The sequence below is a fragment of the Scyliorhinus torazame genome, chromosome 3 (genome assembly GCF_047496885.1).
Source record: "Scyliorhinus torazame isolate Kashiwa2021f chromosome 3, sScyTor2.1, whole genome shotgun sequence".
Classification (NCBI taxonomy): domain Eukaryota; kingdom Metazoa; phylum Chordata; class Chondrichthyes; order Carcharhiniformes; family Scyliorhinidae; genus Scyliorhinus; species Scyliorhinus torazame.
In genome coordinates this window covers 299,361,340-299,383,276 of record NC_092709.1, presented here as the reverse complement: position 1 = coordinate 299,383,276, position 21,937 = coordinate 299,361,340, and the positions used below count along the sequence as shown (strand labels likewise).

At 48.6% G+C, this 21,937-nt stretch overlaps 1 protein-coding gene across 3 annotated transcripts in view; it reads left to right on the top strand.

Moving 5' to 3' along the window:
- Positions 1-21,937, top strand: part of ctif (CBP80/20-dependent translation initiation factor) — a 455,795-nt gene that overhangs the window by 329,367 nt on the left and 104,491 nt on the right. For all 3 annotated transcript variants that reach the window (XM_072497444.1, XM_072497443.1, XM_072497442.1), the window contains one exon: positions 801-1,248. In XM_072497444.1, the coding sequence (XP_072353545.1) occupies positions 801-1,248 (448 nt within the window). The remainder of the gene's footprint in view (positions 1-800; positions 1,249-21,937) is intronic.

The window sequence follows — 21,937 nt, the reverse complement described above, 5'->3', positions numbered from 1 at the left end:
TAATCTCAACTGCGTTGGCAGTAGGGTGCGACAATAGATCTTCCGAAATGAGGAAGGGCAAGACCAGTCAGAGGTTCTGCCCTTAATTATCATCCCTCTGCAGAAAAATGTAATAATAATAATCGTTATTATTGTCACAAGTAGACTTGCATTAACATTGCAATGAAGTTACTGTGAAAATCCCTCAGTCGCCACATTCCGGAGCCTGTTCATGAATGGCATTGGTTGAGAATAGGACTGATGGCACATTCCTTATGTCAGTGGAATGCGGATGGCGTACAATCTTGGGGTGTATCTTAGGAAAGCCTGATATTGTCTTCTAACATCAACAACTTACATTTGTATTGCACTTTTAAAATGTTAAAACATCCCGAGACACTTCAGAGGAGGTTGGCCGACACACACAGGCACATTCCAGCAGGGGTCTCTGGATAATGATCGAGATGGGGAATCTGGCTGACATTTTGTTCTATCCATTGACAATGACTAACACCTGAAATGCGCCCAAGCTAACAGCAACCAATTTGGTACAGATAGAGAACCAGGACCCTTTCTATGTGCATCAGTACCATACCAGGTTATATGTTCATCCACTGAACCATAGGTGGGAAAAGTATATATTCTATTTAAGAAATATTAGCATTATTGTCTAGTCTATTCTAGGATGTTCTAAGTCTTTAAGTAAAATCTTGTCCGCTTGCACGGAAGGGTGTGCATGGTCTGTGTGAGCTGAAGAGAGTTACAGATAAACTTAATTTATTGAATGCATAATACTTATGACATAATGTCCTAATTTGTAGGAGACAGCAGCGGACTCCAGGAGGAAACAAAGTGCAGCAACAACATGGAGAGCATCAACCAAGCAACACAAAGCACAACCGAGATCACTCAAGACAGTACCAGACTCCAGCCCCACACGCTGCAGGAAAGCAGGGTCCACCGAACCATGGCTACAGCCAGCAGCGCCGATGGCAACACAACCAGAGACACTCTCCTAATGACAAGGAATTGAACAGGAATGCCAAAGACAGCAGTAATGTTCAAAGTGAGGATCCCTCGCACAGCCCTGTCCAGATGGCAGGGGAGATGCATAAGCCTACAGATCCGCCCAGTAGTCCAACTCAGCAGAACCTCCAGAACTCTGAAATAAAACGGAAAGATAGCATTTCAGATCGGCAGGTGGATCAACCAAAAGTTTATCTATTGGAGTCTTCCAAAGTTAGACTGAAACGAAGGCTGAAAGAAAAGGTAAAGTTTTTCCCCTTTCTTCAATGCTTGCAGCCCTAAAAAGAAAACTCACAGAGTGACTACTGTTTCTCTTTTTCTTTATTCATTTTGAAAATCTTTCACTTAATCAGAAATTAAATCTAAAAAGGTCATGTGGGGTTTCAGCATCTTGATTCAATCTTCTTCTTGCTTGAGGTCAAGAGCAAATGTTCAAAATAACCTACATTGAAACTAAGAAAATTCCTATTGTAAGTGATATTTTTGGAGCCATTACAAATGAAGTGAATCAAGTACTGTAGATGTACTTGGAACTGCAAATGGTGTTTGACAAGGTTCCTTATGTGACACTAGGCTAATAGGTTAAGACTCGAGGTTAATAGATAGCAAATTGTCTGGATAAATTGAGAACTGATAGATACAGACCAGCTATGATCTCTTTGAATGGTGCAACAGATTCAACTGACTGATCCATACTTGTTCTAATATATGCAATGACTAGGAAGAGGTAACCAGTGGTATATGATTGGAATCAATTTTATTTCCACTGCTTTCTATAATATTCATTTTTTTCCCCTTTATTCGTGATTTGGGCATCGCTGGCTAGGCCAATGGTTCCATAGATCCATGGAATCCTGACAGTGCAGAGGGAGGCCATTTTGGCCCATCGAGTCTGAACCTTATCTAGGCCCATTCCCCTGCCCGATCCTCACAACCCAACCTAACCTGCACCTCTTTGGACTCTTAAGGGGCAATTTAGCATGGGCAATCCACCTGCACATCTTTGGACTGTAGTTCCTCGTAAAGTTGGCTTCTGAAACGGTGAATATACTTGTTCCAAATAAGAGAGAGGGAGACAAGGCATCTTTGCAACCTGTAATCTCTGCTGAAAACCTTTTTGAGACTCTCTGTGTCACTTGCAATCTCCCTGTATTGGCTGCAGACAGACCTGTTGTATGTCATGATATTCAGATAAACATATCATGGTGCAAACACACATACACACTGATGGGCAGATCAACGGACCAATCAACACACGCAGCATCACAGCCAATCACCAGTGAGAGCACACGCACTATAAAACGGGGAACACCACAGTTCCCGCTCATTCCAGCAGGAGACAGCTCAGGACACAGAGCTCACAGCGTGCCACTCAGACATACACCATGTGCTGAGTGCCTCTCTAAGATAGTGTTAGGGCTAGGTCCACAGGTTAACGGGTAAAGTACGAACCACAGTCATACGTTTACAGATGTTGTTATCAAGAGTAATAAAACAGAGTTGTACCATCTACAACCGTGTTGGTTCATTTGTATAGCGGAACACCCAACATGACATTGTACTTCACCCATTGAGCATTTTCTAGGGGCTTTGAGTGGGTCTGCCTGGCAGCCATTGTTTCAATAAATTTTAGATTTTTAGATTGAGATTTATTGTCATGTGTACCGAGGTACAGTGAAAAGTATTGTGCGCACAGTCCAGGCAGATCGTTCCATACATGATAAACATAGGACACACATTAATACACAATGTAAATACATAGGGTTACTGTCCGTGCGGAGAATGCATGTTCTCCTTGTGTCTGCGTGGGCTTCCTCCGGTTGCTCCGGTTTCCTGCCACAAGTCCCAAAAGACGTGCTGTTAGGTAATTTGGACATTCTGAATTCTCCCTCCATGTACCTGAATAGGCGCCGGAGTATGGCGACTAGGGGCTTTACACAGTAACTTCATTGCAGTGTTAATGTAAGTCTATTTTTGACAATAATAAAGGTTATTATTATTATTAGACATAGAAATCAGTTCAGTCAACCAGGGAGTCATTCAGGAATCTGGGGCAAAATTCTCCGACCCCCCGCCGCATGCGCCGCCCGGAGATGTCATTTCCGCGCCAGCTGGCGGGGCACCAAAGGCCTTTTCCGCCAGCTGGCGGGGCGGAAATTCGTCCGCCGCCGGCCTAGCCCCTCAATGTTGGGGCTCGGCCCCCAAAGATGCGGACCATTCCGCACCTTTGGGGCGGCGCGATGCCCGTCTGATTTGCGCCGTTTTGGGCGCCAGTCGGCGGACATCGCGCCGTTTCCGGAGAATTTCGCCCCGGGTAACAGCGGGGAAGAAGCTGTTTTGAACCTGGTAGTGCGTGTTCTCAGACTTTTGAACCTCCTGCCCGATGGAAGAGGTTGGAAGAGAGAATAACCCGGGTGGGAGGCGTCTTTGAATCTGGTTTTCCAAGGCAGCGGGAACTGTAGACAAAGTCAATGGATGGAAGGCGGGTTTGCGTGATGGACTGGGTGGTGTTCATGACTCTGTAGTTTCTTGCGGTCTTCCGCCGAGTAGTTGCCATGTCAAGCTGTGATGCAGCCAGATAGGATGCTTTCTGTGGTGCATCTGTAAAAATTGGTGAGATATCCAGCACATTGCATTTTAAAGTCTCTTTCTTAGAAAGTGACAAGTTTTGATGAATTTTTGAATTATAAGAACTATCCCTCTCTTCACAATCACCTGAGGGTGTCTGAATTGTTTTTTCGCCATCCCCTTGGAAGGTGGCCTTGCATTTTTAAGTAGTTTGTTCCGTCTCATTTTCAATTTCAAAATTTCCAGTCAGATGAAAGTTGGAAAGTCATATATTCAGAAATAGAGGGGCATAGTCTCATGGCAGTCTCTGGAGGGGAAATTATTTAAAATGTTTTCACTCAAAGCGGGGGGTCCCGGCGGGATGGAGTGGCGTGAACCACTCCGGCGTCGGGCCGCCCCAAAGGTGCGGATTTCTCAGCACCTTGAGGGGCTAGGCCCGCGCCGGAGTGGTTGGCGCGCCGCCAGCCGGCGGGAAAGGCCTTTGGTGCCACGCCAGTCGGGGCCCAAAGGACTTCGCCGGAAGTCCGCGCATGTGCGGGAGCGTCAGCGGCTGCTGATGTCATCCCCGCGCATGCGCAGGGGGGGTGTTTCTTCCGCGTCGGCCATGGTGAAGACTGTGGCCGAGGCAGAGAGAAAAGAGTGCCCCCACGGCACAGGCCCGCCCGCGGATCGGTGGGCCCCGATCGCGGGCCAGGCCACCGTGGGGGCACCCCACGGGGCCAGATCGCCCCGTGCCCCCCCCCAGAACCCCGGAGCCCACCCGCGCCGCCTAGTCCCGCCGGGAAGAGAGGTGGTTTGCTCCTCGCCGGCGGGACAGGCATTCCAGCAGCGGGACTTCAGCCCATCTCGGGCCGGAGAATCGCCGGGGGGGCTCGACGACCGGCGCGGCGCGATTCCCGCCCCCGCGAATATCCGGTGCCGGAGAATTCGGCAACCAGCAGGGGCCCAGTCCCCGGCGATTCTCCGACCCGGCGGGGGGTCGGAGAATCCCTCCCCCTATTTTAAAAAGTATCATAAGGTCAGAAGTGTGGATGTTCACAGATGACTGCACAAAGTGCAGCACCATTCGCGACTCCTCAGATAATGAAACAGTCCACGTCCAAATGCAGCAAGATCTGGACAATATCCAGATGATCTATTGCCCCTTGGCATTCAGTGGCAATACCTTCGCTGAATCCTGGGAGTTACCATTGATCAGAAAGTGAACTGGACTAGCCCAATTAATACTGTGGCTACCAGAGCAGGTCAAACGCATGTAACTCACCTCCTGACTCCCCAAAGCCTGTACACCACCTCCAAGACACAAGTCGGGAATGTGATGGAATACTCTCCACTTGCTTGGATGGGTGCAGCTTGGAGAACATTCAAGAAGCTCGACACCATCCAGGTCAAAGCAGCCCTCTTGTTTGCTCCCCCTTCCACAAACATTCAAACCCTCCACTACTGACAAACAGTGACAGCCTTGTGTACCGTCTACAAGATGCACTGCAGTAACTCACCAAGATTCCTTAGACAACACCTTCCAAACCCACGACCACTACCATCTAAAGGAAAAGAGCAGCATATACCAGGGAACCCCACCACCTGGAGGTTCCCCTCCAAGTCACTCAGCACCCTGACTTGGAAAAAGATTGTCTTTCCTTCACTGTCGCTGGGGCAAAACCCTGGAACTCCTCCCTGACAGCACTGTGGGTGTACCTACAACTCAGGGGCTGCAACAGCTCAAGAAGGCAGCTCACCACCTTCTTAAGGACATGTGGAATGGGCAATAAATGCTAGTCTAGCCAGTGAGGCCCACATCCCATAAATTAATTTTTTAAAAAGATGAATGACCTATTCCGTTCTGCCAGGCTAAGTTTTCCCAGCCACCTCCCTGTACTCCACCTTGCATTCACCCCTCGGAATGTCACCTCAATCCCACATGCTGCCACCTCTCAGGGCCCCAGCACCCGACCTCCCACAAGTTACCTCAAATTCCCCTGGCATTCATCATCAGTACCCCTCTCTGCTTACATGCCATACCCACACATGCCAGGTATCATCAGTGGTTTTATGATTCTATGAAAAGAGTGTGGAAGGCAGAAGGTCACCCCCGCCTCTCATGTGCATCCTGGGAACAGACCCAGACATAGTGGGAGGGTACGGAAGTCAAAGGATTTTTAGGGGCACAGCGTGGGCACGGGCAAAGTTAAGCAGAGGTAGTTGGGGACAGTGTCCCTTGTTAAATTTGGAAATGTCACTTAATTAAATATTATTGCTCATCAGCACCGTAACACCTCAGAATCTTTAACACTCATCCCAGTGGCATTGCGTTTCTCCCCATTTGGACACCGTTGTTCTCATTGGCCTTCCATACCCGCCAGACGGTTTGTCTCTCTCAGTGTGATTTGCATTGACAGGACTCAGGCATGATTCAGTGAATACTAGATCCTCACCGCTAATCCCTCTCTAGAATAAAGGGATAAAGGAATGCAGAGCAGAACCTCACTGAGCCAGAGAGTCAGCGTGCTGGCAGCTGATAGGCAGGAGTCAGACATAACCAGCAACTAAGGAGCATCACAGAGCATTCCTCACTATGAGTCGTCATTACCCTCCTGTATCAACCGGGCAGCACGCACTCAAGGACACCCCTGCCCAGCATTCTGATGTTCAGTATCTCGGCCAACATCATCCCTGGTTGCAGAGGAGTCATAATGTCCTGGTGGAGTCACACTGTTCGTCAGCGAACTAGTCCTCCTCCATGAAGTGGGAGGTGATGAAGGCAACTGCACCCCTCCTGCCCGTACACATTCACACTTCCACCTTGCTTCCCTCCTCTGGATTCACAGTGGACTCTACCTCGATGCCCTCCTGCACATCCTCCTCATCCGTAGACACATGCCGCTCCTTGAGGTCGTCCTCAGGAAGGTCATCGCCCCAATGCAGTCAAATTGTGTAGGGCAGAGCAGACCTCAACTATGTGGGAGACCGGGTTAGCCCTGCTGCCTCACCGCGCCGAGGTCCCAGGTTCGATCCCAGCTCTGTGTGGAGTTTGCACATTCTTCCTGCGTTTGCGTGGGTTTTACCCCCATAACCCAAAGATGTGCAAGGTAGGTGGATTGAACACGCTAAATTGCCCTTTAATTGGAAAAAAATGAATTGGGCACACTAAATTCTTTATTAAAAACAATGTGGGAGACCGTCTGAGGGCTGTATTGTAGGGCCCCCCTGAACCTGTCGAGGCAGTGGAACCGCATCTTTAACAGGTCACTCTCTGCACCTCATAGCACCAGGAAGTCCCCTTCATTATGCAGAAGTGGATCCACTCCCTCTATGTGCAGCTGTTGTGTGACCACCAGATGCGCATCATGCACGTATGTGCTCGTTTTCTAAAGAGCATGCATGATAGCCGCAGCTGGATGACCAATCAGGTGGCACCGTGAACCTCATTGTTCCTCCCATCCACTGCAGTCTGCCTCCTCACTGGTATCAGCAGCCACAACCTGAGGAGGTATACCTCCTTCCCAGTGAACCATCCGCACTGCCTGGGGTGTCCCTCGAAGATTCCCGGGTTCTGCGGCTATCATGCATGCTCTTTAGAAAACGAGCACATACGTGCATGATGTGCATCTGGTGGTCACACAACAGCTGCACATAGAGGGAGTGGATCCACTTCTGCATAATGAAGGGGACTTCCTGGTGCTATGAGGTGCAGAGAGTGACATGGATGCAGTCGATCGCCCCTTGCACCTGCGGCAGACCAGTTATGTTCCCAAAGCCAGTAGCCCGCTTGTCTTGTTGGGCCTAGTTCAGGTCAAAATGTATGTATTCCTGAGCCCTGACATAAAGTGCATCTGCTTGGGTGGCATGGTGGAGCAGTGGTTAGCACTGCTGCCTCACGACGCCGAGGTCCCAGGTTCAATCCCAGCTCTGGGTCACTGTCCGTGTGGAGTTTGCACATTCTCCCCGTGTCTGCGTAGGTTTTGCCCCCACAGCCCAAAGATGTGCAGGGTAGGTGGATTGGCCACGCTAAATTGCCCCTTAATTGGGTATTTAAAATTCTTTATTAAAAGAAAATAAATTGCGTCTGCTTATGGGCGGATATTCCACACAAGTCGCCCGTGAAACCCTGGAATGTCCCCATTGCGTAAAGTTTAGGGCCGTGTCCTTCATGGCCACATGGAGCGGTGTTCTCCACGTGGCCCAAGTCTGCAAGGATGTGGCAGAGGTATCCTTTATGAGGCAGAGTCTTTGACGGCACATGTTGTCTGACAGCTCCATGAAGGGTACACGAGTCCTGTAGACCCTTGTTCTCCTTCGGCGCCATCATGCCCCCTGCACAGCTGGTCCGGCCTCTGACCTGCCGTGCAGCTCCCTTGTTTCATTCTGCAGGGTCTTCCCTTGGTGCTGCTGCAAGTAGCTACTGGAGTCTGTGCTCCTGCAGTTCAGTTATTAATAGGATGGCTGCCTCCACTGGCTCCATTCCGATATCAATGGGATTCCTGTGAGAGGGAGAGTCAGGTTAGTGCTGCAGCTGCTGGCCATTATTATCTACCCTGATACATTGGACTTGACCTGGAAGCAGCAGTCCCAGACCTTAGCCAGTGATGACCACTCATTCACAGCTCCTCCCATCTCCGGAACAGGACTGGCCCCGGCATATGTTCTCACCCACCGAGTCTCTCCATTAGCCTCCTGTCTGGTTCTCTACTCCCTTAGGCTCATTAACATGGGGGTTCTGACAGGAGGGTGATGTACCTGCTGACCCCAAATGGTACCGGTCAACTGGACAGTGATGCCCACCTTGAGGGCTAATGGATTCTGATTGGCAGGCTTTGGGATCCCGGCAGAGAAGCGCACCCAGTATCTCTTGATCCTTTGCAACTATCCGTTGAACCCTGAACTCTGAGTATTCATCCCATTCCTTGAACTTGAACAATTTTTAGTTCAACCAATAAACTAAATCAAACAAACGGAGGGACAAATTAAAAGGGATACTGCCCAAAACAAAGAACAAATGAAACTTAAAATATCAAACTAAAAGGCAATTAAAAGGGTCAATAACGTATCCCAGAAGGCCTCGATGGTGCTCGTGGGCACCGCATGCTGCCTCTCCAGGCGGGGCCTTGCCAGGGCTGGGGAAAGGGATAGCATAGCACATAGCACATACAGTGCAGAAGGAGGCCATTCAGCCCATCGAGTCTGCACCGACCCACTTAAGCCCTCACTTCCACCCTATTCCCGTAACCCAATAACCCCTCCTCACCTTTTTGGACACTAAGAGCAATTTAGCATGGCCAATCCACCTAACCTGCACGTCTTTGGACTGTGGGAGGAAACCGGAGCACCCAGAGGAAACCCATGCAGACACGGGGAGAACGTGCAGACTCCACACAGACAGTGACCCAGCGGGAAATCGAACCTGGGACCCTGGTGCTGTGAAGCCACAGTGCTAACCACTTGTGCTACTGTGCTGCCCACGATTGGGGATGGGGATGGGGTGGCAGGGGGACTGGTCGTCAGTGCAGGAAGAGTTCTGAGCGGCATTTTTAAATACCACCCTATCTCTCAAACTCCCTAAAACTCCCCAGCGCGGCCTCTGGACCCGCCCAATCTACCTCTTAGGGGATCCTCAAGCCCTACCTTACCTCACCTCTTAAGAGCAAGGCTCCCCGAGGCCCAATCCGTAGCACAGGCAACCTGGCACCTTGGCACTGCCAGCCTGGCACCCTGGCAGTGCCCCTGCCAGCTTGGTACTGCCAGAGTGCATGGGTGGCAGTGCCAAGGTGCCATGTTCGCAGTGCCAGGATGACACCCTGCCCAGAGACCAACCACTCTTGGTCCTCTGATAGTCTTGGAGTCCCCCCAGCTGCTGTCCTGTCTGGTCTGCATTTGAGGTCTCCCAGGCGTGGGCGTTCGTTCCCAGGCTTCGGGAGAACTGGACGCCGACATATTTAAATGAGCCTAATAGCTCGCTTAAATATGTAAATCTGGGTCAGGCTTCTCGCGAGATTTAACGGCCTCGTCACGTCACCAAGTCGGGCGCGACGAGGCCGGTTGATCACGCTCTGGGTTTATGAAGAAAGACTCAGGTGACTGATTTGACTTTTAGCAATGAAGACTGTGGAAGACAGAATACTTGCCTTGCAAATAACGTTGAAGTAAACAAGCTATTTAAATTGAAAAATGAATATAGTATAAGAAGGCATGGAAAAATTTCACAAGCCACGAGAAGACTTAGAGATTGGAAAAATAATCCCCCCCGCACCCCCACATGCCGAAGAATAGGGGATCTGCAGAACATTCTCGAAGAAGATAGTTAAATTGGAATTAATTAACATCTTTAAAGGGGACTAAATTGATATCCATTAAAGGGATTAAAGGTTATAAAAATATTAATTGCAACACTTGCAAGGAAAGTAACAGAAGGAATGATGGTTCTCAAATTATAGGATCAACAGGTGGGAGGGGTGAAGCTCAAGGGTGGAGCCCCTAATTAAAATAATCAGAGTCTGAGAGCCTGTTGGTTGAACCCCTGAATTTAGTCCTTTAATCCAGTCAAATTTGCCACCAACATGTGGTTTTAAAGGAGTATTTATATGCTGAAGTTGAAAATTTAAGGAATACATTTATTGTGGCAAAAAGAGCTCCAATTCAGAAAGAGTCATAATGTAAAACCACCTGGATTAAATCTAGTAGTAACTTTTTATTCAGCCTTGAACAGGGTTGATATCTTTCTAATCTGTTAATCTGTATTCCTGTTGCCCCGAGTAACTTTAAGTAACAGCATAGGGCACCCCAAAGGCTTTACACTTTTCATTTCTTTGGAATTCTCAGAGGACTTTTTTTTTAAAACATACAGTGCAGAAGGAGGCCATTCAGCCCATCGAGTCTGCGCCGACCCACTTAAGCCCTCACTTCCACCCTATCCCTGTAACCCAATACCCCTCCTAACCTTTTTTGGATACGAAGGGCAATGTAGACTGGCTAATCCACCTAACCTGCACGTCTTTGGACTGGGAGGAAACCGGAGCACCCGGAGGAAACCCACGCAGACACGGTGAGAACGTGCAGACTCCACACAGACAGTGACCCAGTGGGGAATCAAACCTGGGATCCTGGTGCTGTGAAGCCACAGTGCTACCGTGCTGCCCCCTTGGAGGAGATAGTGGCTAGGACACTGTCATCAAAGGAATAAAGTGTAAGGAAATGTGAAATTGGAACAATTATGCTGTTTCCATCACTATTTTGTAACAGATGTAATAAGTCTAAAAGATTAGTAATGGATTTACAGTTATGCTAAGCAATGAGAAGTGGGCTCATGCTATGGCAATCCTGATTGAACACGAGATGATATATTGGGCCTAATATTTTCCTGTTATGAATTCAGGGAGGAAATAAGGCTGAGACAACCTGGATCTCCAGGACACCTAGAACAGGGGTAAGAATTAATGTTTACTTAATAATGAGAATTGGGAGGTGTAATAGTGCCTCTTAACTAACTTTTCACTGGGAATTTGGCGTCCGCTTTGAAGCCACCAGCGCACCTCGCACCAGAACCCCCCTCAGATCAGAGGACAAAGCAAGCAGCAAGACAAAGGTGGCCAATAAGGTTAAGGGGTTGGCGGCACGGTGGCACAGTGGCTCGCACTGCTGCCTCACAGCTCCATGGACCCAGGATCAATTCTGTCCTCTGGTGACTGTGTGAAGTTTGCACTTTCTCCCCGTGTCTGCATGGGTTCACTCCAGGTGCTCCAGTTTCCTCCCACAGTCCAAAGACGTGCAGGTTATGTGGGTAGGTAGATTGGCCATGCTAAGTTGCCCCTTAGTGCCCAAATGTTTAGGTGGGGTTACGGTGATAGGGTGGAGGCAGGGCTTAAATAGGTTGTTCTTTCCAAGGGCAGATGCAGACCCGATGGGCTGAATAGCCTCCATCTGCACTGTAGGGATTCTATTCTATGAAAGTGGTATCTCTTCCTGACAGGGACCCATTGAAATCTCAGGAAAAGAGAGCTTCAGGCTGCTTCTTTTTGTGACAGCAGGCAGAAGTCATTAGAGCCAGCAATTGTTACTGTCCACTGTGCATCCTTTATTCTGGTCGTGTGGCCTTCCCAAGAGACATGTTAGATCAGACAAGGTGCACCCAAGTAGCAATCCACTGCACAAGAAGGAAGAATTTTGGTCTCATTACCTGTAAAATGGATATTGTTTGAATAGATAGCCAATAATTTTAAACATGGAAATTTATTTGCAGCTGTCATGCCCAGTGAAGATACGTTCTATTCATCACGTCAAATATGGGCTGACATTTGTAAGGAAACTTCTGAAACTATTTTCTTTTTGAAATGGATGGTCATAAAGTGACTAAGATGGCTGCCAAGGGTCAGGTGCCCTTTGCAACAGAGACTATCTGCAGCTTCCAGCAAGTTCTTAACTAAATTACTGTTGTTGGGGTCTCCCTGTGGAATAGAAATACCAATACCAATACGAATACTATTTTTGGAATTTACACTTGCTATTGTTTGGGGATTTACCCAAAACACAAGTCCAGACTCCATGGGCAACACCGTCTCGCTCTTCACTCCGCCAGGATCTTCTGGTCCCGCCAATGGCGCGCCCCCGTCGCGGGTTTCCCAGTGGTGTGGGATGAAATCAATGGGAAACCCCATTGATCTCAGCGGATCACAAGATCCCGACAACGGTGGGCTGCGTCTCGCCACCGAGAAACACACCGCTGTGAGGCCAGAGAATCATACCCGATGTCTCTGTGGCAAACCCCTCCCTTATCTCCATTGCACAGCAATAGCTTTCAGCTCAGCCAATCCGGGTGGACTATACCATTATTCATCTTGTGACTGAAACTAGCTGATTCACCTGAAGACCCAAAAAGACTAGGCAGCCGACAGAGAATATCGGAAGCCACAGCATCTGCAGAAAAGGCAGTGTCATCTTTACCTTTAATAACAGGAGGCTAAATCAATCTTTGAAAAAAGCCTCCCAGCCTGATTCCTAGATTCCGAGTGCACCTGAAAAGAAATTGAACCTCCTAATACAAGGTTCAATAATACGAAAACCACAAGTGCCTAAATTTCTAACTTGAAGAACATTCATCTCATAGATGGAATCTTGCAATAGTCCTGATAGCCGACTCCAGCTATCAGTACTCATCTAAACTACAATTCAAGAGTCTTTACCGACACCCACAACTGTTCTATAACGGGCCGGACCATGAACTGTCCCTTTTAGTTCGCAGCTTGTAAATTATCTTTAACAGTATTTTCTCTTGAGCAGATGTGAATGTGTAAGTCCTGAGCGATTGACATAACATTTAAACTTTTGGGGTGAACGCGGGAATAAATAATCCTCTTTATTTAATCTCAAGAAAGCGTGGTACTATTTGTGGTCTTGACCGCACACGCGCAAGAGTTAAGAAGCACACATTTCTTCCTTTTGAAAAAGCAATGCTGATTACGGAAATTAAAGGAAAGGGTACAAGGGTGTTGGTTCTCTCCTGACCCTGTCCGTAACAGTAATATTTTAAGTATAGCACACAACCAAAACTATGAAGTGCATGCAGAAACACATTCCTTCCACAGAAAGTGTTCATAGCAGGATATTTTTAGTCAAAATTAGATGGGTGGGTTTGAAGGAAGAAGCTATAATAACTGTACTGTTGTCTTTTTAAGCACAATATTTTGTAACCAAGGTTTCAGCAATTGGTACCAGTAAGTAACAGTATCTTTGCACAATGAAATATTATTAGTGTTTGCTCCTTGTTTGCAGCTGAGGGGCTACATCAGGGAAATAAGGGAATGATATACGTGTTGTTATAACTTAATCTGAAGGAGACGTTAGCCTGCACAGACACCATGGGCGAAATTCTCCCCCAACGGCGCGATGTCCGCCGAATGGCGCCCAAAACGGCGCCAATCAGACGGGCATCACGCCGCCCCAAAGGTGTGGAATGCTCCGCATCTTTGGGGGCCGAGCCCCAACATTGAGGGGCTAGGCCGACGCCGGAGGGATTTCCGCCCTGCCAGCTGGCGGAAACGGCGTTTGTTGCCCCGCCAGCTGGCGCGGAAATGACATTCGGGGCGGCGCATGCGCGGGAGCGTCAGTGGCCGCTGACAGTTTCCCACGCATGCGCAGTAGGGAGAGTCTCTTCCGCCTCCGCCATGGTGGAGACCGTGGCGGAGGCGGAAGGGAAAGAGTGCCCCCACGGCACAGGCCCGCCCGCGGATCGGTGGGTCCCGATCACGGGCCAGGCCGCCGTGGGGGCACCCCCCGGGGTCAGATCGCCCCGCGCCCCCCCCAGGACCCCGGAGCCTGCCCACGCCGCCTTGTCCCGCCGGTAAATAGCTACTTTAATTTACGCCGGCGGGACAGGCAATTTCTCGGCGGGACTTCGGCCCATCCGGGCCAGAGAATCGAGCGGGGGGGCCCGCCAACCGGCGCGGCCCGATTCCCACATCCGCTGAATATCCGGTACCGGAGACTTCGGCAAGCGGCGGGGGTGGGATTCACGGCGGCCAACGGCCATTCTCCGACCCGCTGGGGGGTTGGAGAAGGACGCCCCATGAGTGGAATTTTCCCCTCTTGTCAGCAGTGGGAATCGTTGCGGGCAGGGGCACTTAAGTTGGCGGGAGGCAAAACATTTGTTCTCCTGACTGTCATTGTGGGTTAAAGGCAGGTTGAGCTTCCATTGAGGAGAAGGAGGGCCCATCACTGGTTGCCATAAGGCCATGGGCAGCAAGAGGCAGTGGGGCCTCTAGAAAGTCAAGATGCTGGCGAACATGGAGCACTGCAATGGCGAGCATTAGCCCGACCATCTAGAGATGAGCAAACGGCAATGCTGGAGGTGTCTAGTATGTCCAAAAGATTACTCAGTATACAGCAGAAGAATAATAGTGCTGGCTTCTTTTGTCTACTACCAGCTATCTCCTTAAAACACTTCCTCTTTCCTTCTAACCAAGCCTCCAAAAATAAATTTCTTTGGGCTCCTGACATCTCTGTTACTTACTTTGCTCTGATGTGGAGATGCCGGCATTGGACTGGGATGGGCACGATAAGAAGTCTTACAACACCAGGTTAAAGTCCAACAGGTTTGTTAGGAATCACTAGCTTTCAGAGCGTTGCTCCTTCATCTGGTGAGTGGTAACCTGGTGTTGTAAGACTTTTTACTTTGCTATCATTTGTTTGGTTGTCTTTGCTGCTTCACCTTACCCACTATGCCAAACCTCCCTCTGCCTTGGTCCTGAAATAACATTTATCTCCTATGTGCCCTTCTGTAAGCTCTGAGCTCAGCTTCAGATGTTGCAGCTCCTCTCCTCCTCTGATCCTATTCCTACTAAGGAACTGTGAGTTTCCTTCCTGGCTCCCATGCTAGCTGATATTATGAATGATTTTCTCTCCTCAGGAAATTACACCTCTCCTCCCCCTTTACAATCAGCCATCAGCTGCTCCATCGCAAACCTATCCTCCCTTTCCAAAGTTCATGCCCTGTTCTTTTTCTTTCACAATTTGTGAGCATCCCTGGCGAGGCCAGCATTTATTGCCATCCCTAATTGCCCTTGAAAAGTTTATGGTGAGCCTCCTTCTTGAACCATTGTATTCCATGTGGTGTAGATACCCATGGTGCTGTCAGGGAGGGAGTTCCAGGATTCTGATCCAGTGCACAAACTGCAATATTCTTCCAATTCAGGATGGTATGTGGCTTGGAGGGGAAATTGCAGCTGATAGTTTATCTGTTGTTCTGCCATCTCTGGTGATAGAAATTGCGGGTTTGGAAGGTGCTGCTGCAGGTGGCTTGACGAGTTGTTACAGTGCATCTTATACAGGGTACACACCCTCTAGAAGAGTTCAGATTTAATAAGGAAGAAGTGTTGAATAGACTATGACCCCTGTGGAACATCATTACAAACCTTCCTCAATCCCAAAAAGTATCCATTGACCATTACTCTCTGGTTCCTATTATTCAGCCAATTTTTTATCCATGTTGCTACTGTACCCTTTTGTTTCATGAGCTGTAACTTTATCTGTTATGTGGCACTATATCAGATGCCATCTGAAAGTCCATGTACACCACGTTAATAGCATTACCCTGATTGACACTTTCTGTGGCTTTCTCAAAAATGTCCAGCAAGTTAGCTAAATACAATTTCCGCTTTAGATATCCATGCTGGCTCATTCTAATCATTTTTTCATTAATTCTATTAATTCTATCCCAAATAATTGTTTCTAGAAGCTTCCCAATCACCCAAGTGAAACTGACTGGTTTAAAATTGCTGGGCTTATCCTTACAACTTTTTTGAAAAAGAGCATAATGTTTGCAGTCCTCTGGCACCTTTCCTGCTCCGAGGGAAGACTGAGCGATTATGGCCAGCATTCCTGCAATTTCCGCTCTCACTTCCTTCAATATCCTTGGATGGATCTCATCCGGTCCCTGTGCCTCGTGAACTTTAAGTACTGATAGTTTATTCAACATTTCTTCTTCATCAAATCTGAATCCTTCTAGTGGGATTCTCTCAAAGGATTGAATCTACCTCAACTGCACCCAAACCATCTCTTTGCAGGCAACCCATTGTCTCATTACAGTTTTGCCTGTCAATCTTTGACAATTTATTGGGTCAGATGCATTGTTACCCCCTTGAAACTGGAGTAGTGTCCAAGGAAGAAAGTGAAGGCACTAGGGAAGGTGCAGAAAAGATTTCCAAGAATGGTTTCTGGGATGAGAGGGTTCCATTGTGTGGAAAAATTGGAGAAGCTGGATGAGCTGATCGGTCACAAACAAGGTTGCTCCCGCTTAGAGGCTTAGGTTTTGCCGCTTTCTAACCAGTTAGCGGGCATTTTGGTGGGAAACAGGACAAAGAACTTGAACGTTATTGGTTTCTCCTCCGATGTGGAATGTGGGTGGGTTATAATACCAGGCTTAAATCGAATAAAGCCCAGCTCAAGATTTGGATGACCCTCGTGGCACAGCGAAAGAAAGCATGGCGGAACTGTGTCGTCATCGCCCTCCCCACTACCTATGGAGCAATTGATCACGGGAGAATTTATGAAGCAACAGTGGGAGATGCAGGAGGACCTGTCCAGGGCGATTGAGGCAGCAGTAGCTCCTGTTCCCGGGGCTTTGGAAAGGGTGGAGAAGCAAATGGAGTCGCAGGGTGCAACGATTCAGGAGGTGGAGCAGGCAGTCTCCGATCACAGCGACCAGGTCGTGTCTCTGGAGGCAGAAGTAACAATGTTCGCGGAGGCCCACAAAGTGCTGAAGATCAGAGTGGATGACCAGGAAAATCGATTAAGGTGCCAAAACTGAAGAATAGTTGGACTACTGGAGGGGGTTGAAGGCACAAGTGCCACCAATTATACAGCAAAGATGTTTGGGAAGCTGGTTGGGAAGGGGATCTTTCATAAGCTCCCAGAGGTGGATTGGGTCCACTGTTCCCTGCATCAGAGGCCGAGAGCTAGAGAATCGCCACGGGTGGAGATCATCCGGTTGCATAAGTACCAAGACAAGGAGCGGATTTTGAGGTGGGCGAAATCTACACAAGACTGTAGCTGGGAGGGTGATCCAATATGCATTTATCAGGACATTGGGCTGACTTGGCCAAACATCGAGCGGGCTTCAACAAGGCCAAGGCAGTGCTCTTTAGGAGTAAGGTTCGATTTGGGATGCTGTACCCGACATTCAAGAGCAAAGAACATTACTTTAATACGCCAGAGGAGGCAAATTACTTTGTTATGAAGAATGGTTTCGGGGAGGACTAATGTTGATAATGTAAACTTTCGGTGCTTTTGTAATTTGAATGTTTGGTGCCGTTGATTTTTCCATTATGGTCAACGTTGGGATTGTCCTGTATAATTCTCTGTGGAAAAAATAGGGTCAGATTTATACTGTTGTGGGGGGAGGGGGCGGTGTATGTGGAGCAGTGGGGCTGGATAGGGGGCCAGAGTTAGGTGGAGATTGACATAGATGTCATGGACAGAAAGGCAAAAGGAATGTAAATGAAGGTAATTAAGATGTGGAGATGCCAGTGTTGGACTGAGGTGAGCACAGTAAGAAGTCTTACAACACCAGGTTACATTCCAACAGGTTTGTTTCAAATCACTAGCTTTCGGAGCACTGCTCCTTCCTCAGGTGAACGAAGAGGTATGTTCCAGAAACATATATATATAGACAAAGTCAAAGGTGCAAGACGATACTTTGAATGCGAGCATTTGTAGATAATTAAGCCTTTACAGATAACCCCAGGTTAAAGAGGTGTGAATTGTCTCAAGCCAGGACAGTTGGTAAGATTTTGCAAGCCCAGGCCAGATGGTGGGGGTGAATGTAATGCAACATGAATCCGAGGTCCCGGTTGAGGCCGTACTCATGTGTGCGGAACTTGGCTATAAGTTTCTGCTCGGCGATTTTGCGTTGTCGCGCGCCCTGAAGGCCGCCTTGGAGAACGCTTACCCGGAGATCAGAGGCTGAATGCCCTTGACTGCTGAAGTGTTCCCCGACTGGAAGGGAACATTCCTGCCTGGCGATTGTCGCACAATGTCCGTTCATCCGTTGTCACAGTGTCTGCATGGTCTCACCAATATACCACGCTTCGGAACATCCTTTCCTGCAGCGTATGAGGTAGACAACGTTGGCCGAGTCACACGAGTATGTACCGCATACCTGGTGGGTGGTGTTCTCATGTGCAATGGTGCTACCCATGTCAATGATCTGGCACATCTTGCAGCGGCCCTGCCATGGCAATCTCTGCAAGACGTGCCAGATCATCGACATGGGTACCACCATTACACGTGAGAACACTACCCACCAGGCGGTGTATCGGGGATAATGATCACAATTCAGTTGGATTCAGTATTATAGAAATGACAGTGCAGAAGAAGGTCATTCAGCCCTTCGAGTCTGCACCGGCCCTTAGAAAGAGCAACCCACTTATGCCCACGCCTTCACTCTATCCCTATAAACCCCGTAACCCAACTTTTCTGGACACTAAGGGCAATTTATCATGGCCAATCCACCTAACCTGCACATCTTTGCACTGTGGGAGGAAACCGGAGCACCCGGAGGAAACACACGCAGACACGGGGTGAACGTGAAGACTCCGCACAGACAGTGACCCAAGCCAGCAATCGAACCTGGGACCCTGGAACTGTGAAGCAACTGCGCTAACCACTGTGCTACCGTGCTGCCCTAACAAAAGTTTATAGAACAGTGCATTCTGGTCAGTAATTCCATTGTGTAAATGTTATGTTTAGACACTGCCATTATCATCACACAGAATTAATTTGATCAGTATTAGTATTACCATGGAAAAGGACAGAGTTAAAGCAGGAGTAACAATTTTTAACTGGGGAAGTCATATTTTGTAATGGTAAAAGGTTATAGTTGAGGGAAAAGTAGGACCCATCAGAGATGAAGAAGGGAACTTTTGTGTAGATGCAGAGGCTGAGGGAAGGGTTTTAAATGAATATTTTGTCTCTGTTTCCAAAAAAATGGATGATTCGGGTTCAGTAGTGCAGGAGGAACGCTGTGAGATATTTGATGGGATAATCATAAAGAGAGAGGAAGTACTCAAAGGGTTGGAATCTTTGAAAGTTGATAAGCCGTCAGGCCCAGGTGGATTGTTTCCGACGCTACTGAAGATGCCTTGGGAAAGCGGGCAGCATAATCAAAGACCCCTCCTACCCGGGTTATTCTCTCTTCCAACTTCTTCCATTGGCCAGGAGATGCAAAAGTCTGAGAACACGCACTAACAGTTTCAAAAACAGCTTCTCCCCACTGCTACCAGGCTCCTGAATGACCCTCTTATGGACTGAACTGATCTCCTCACACATTTTTTTATTGTCCCAAGTAGGCTGACATTAACATTGCAATGAAGTTACTGTGAAAAGCCACTCGTCGCCACATTCTGGCGCCTGTTCGGGTACACAGTGGGAGAATTCAGAATGTCCAAATTACCTAACAGCATGTCTTTCGGAACTTGGGGGAGGAAACCGGAGCAACGGAGGAAACCCATGCAGACACGGGGAGAACGTGCAGACTCCGCACAGACAGTGACCCAAGCCGGGAATCGAACCTGGGACCCTGGCGCTGTGAAGCAACAGTGCTAACCACTGTGCTACCGTGCCGCCCACACTTCTCTACTGAGTAGTCCTATATTCCGTATGCTTCACCCGATGCCTCTGTCTATGTATTTACATTGTGCATTTATGTATGTTCTATGTTTTTTCATGTATGGAACGATTTGCCTGGACTTTAGCAGAACAATACTTTTCACTGTCCCTCTGTACACGTGACAGCAAATCAAATCAAATCAGATAGCAGATGCTCTGAGGATGATTTTCCAATCCTCGGCAGATACAGGGGAGGTACCGAAGGACTGGAGAAATGCAAACGTGGTTCCATTGTTTAAAAATGGATCGAAGGAAATGCCAAACAATTATAGGCCAGTTAGTTTTATGTCGATGGTGGGCAAATTAGTAGAATCAATCCTGAGAGACACGTTTAACTGTCACATAGAAAGGCATGGACTCATCAGGGATATTCAGCATGGATTTGTTAAAGGAATTTGATCTAATTCTTTGAGGAAGTGACAAGAAGGGTTGATGAAGGTAGTGCAGTGGATGTTGTGTACATGGATTTTAGCAAGGCGTTTGACAAAATCCCACATGGCAGATTTATTAAAAAAGTAAAAGCCCATGGGATACCTGGCAATGTGGCAAACAGGATAGAAAGTTGGCTTAGTAACAGGAAATAAAGGGTAACAAACGGAAAGTTGTTTTAAGTGGTGTTCCACAGGGCTCAGTGTTGGGATCCTTACTGTTTGTGTTATATATTAACAATATGGATGGGAAACTGGGGGGCACAATTGGGAAATTTGTAGATACACAAAGATTGGCCTAGCGGTGGACAGAGTATAGGATAGCTATAGGGCGTGATTCTCCCGAACAATTTCTAAGTTAATTTGTAGCGGGTTTTTCAGGGAGTTTCCCCCCACCAGCTCTGCTAGCGAGTTCCTCACCGCTATTCAATGACACGTCGTCACTTTTATGGGCGCTGCGGAGTTTCTCACGGGTTTAGTCCACACTTTAAATTTTTGTTTCCGCACTGGGGAACTGAACTCAGAGGTCGGGTGGCTACTTTGAAAGGGAGCCCCGATCTCTAAGTGAGCTTACACCCTCCCACACATGGGCAATGTCACCTCCCCACACACATGGACACTACCCCATACCCACCAAGTGAGAGCACCCCGCTATGGGATCCTTGAGGATCCCCAATCTTCAGGTCTCCCCAAGCTCCCTCACAGGATTTCCTCCCTTCTAGGACCCTCACCTATTACTCACCCAACCTCCCGGAGGACCCTACTTACCTGCACTTCCCCACCCTTCAATCCCCCCTCCAACCACATTTCATGAGCATGGCACCCCGCGCCTGCTGACCTTTGGCAGTGTCACCCTGACACTCGGGCACCCAGGCAGTTCTCCTGACAGCTTGGTAGTGCCATCTGGTCACCTTGGCAGTGCCGGAGTGGCAGCGCCAGGTTGCCCGTTGGGCAGTGCCAAGGTGCCCACATTCCAGGGGGGGCAGGGAGCCACACTGCACTTATCCTGACCACCAGGGGTCTCCGATGGCACTGTGTACCGTTCTGCCTGGTCCACGTTTGTGTGGTCCAGCACTGATTGGCACCCAGTTGCAGCCTCGCTGAGGAGGCCGAAGATTCGAGGGAGGCCATTGGGTCCCACGCAGGTATAAGTAGGTTTACGATCTACATCTGCGAGCGTCATTTGGTCCCGCCCATTTGGGGCAGGGTTCCAACTCCGACATCTCGCGAGACTCCGCTGAATCCCGGGAGGCTCGCTGGAGGGCTTTCCCGAGGTTCTCCGGCCACGTTGTGTACAAGGGAGAGCGCAATGCGGCGGAAGAATCGCGCCCGTAATCTCCAAAATATTAGATAGGTTGGTGGAGTGGACGATAAAATGACAGGTGAAATTTAACACCGAGACGTGTGAGGTCATGTATTTAGTGAATTCAAACAGTTAGAGGGAGTATACAATAAATGGGTGCTCAGCGGGGCTGGCAAATCATGTGCATATGTTTTGGTCCCGTCTGAAACTTGTTGATTTCTGGGCATCGGTGTTTGAGACTGTTGACGAATGTGGGGGTGAGATTGGAGCCATGCCTTTTGGTGGCAGCTTTTGACATATCAGAGAGGCCGGAGCAGGAGGATTCCTGTAAGGGCTCAGGTTTGAGGGCTCCGAAGATGTATACGGGGAATCCGGTGATGGAGTCAACTATTAACATCTGGAACCAGTTGAGGGGGCACAGTGGTTAGCACTGTGTCTTCACAGTGCCAAGGTCCCAGGTTCGATTCCCAGCTGGATCATT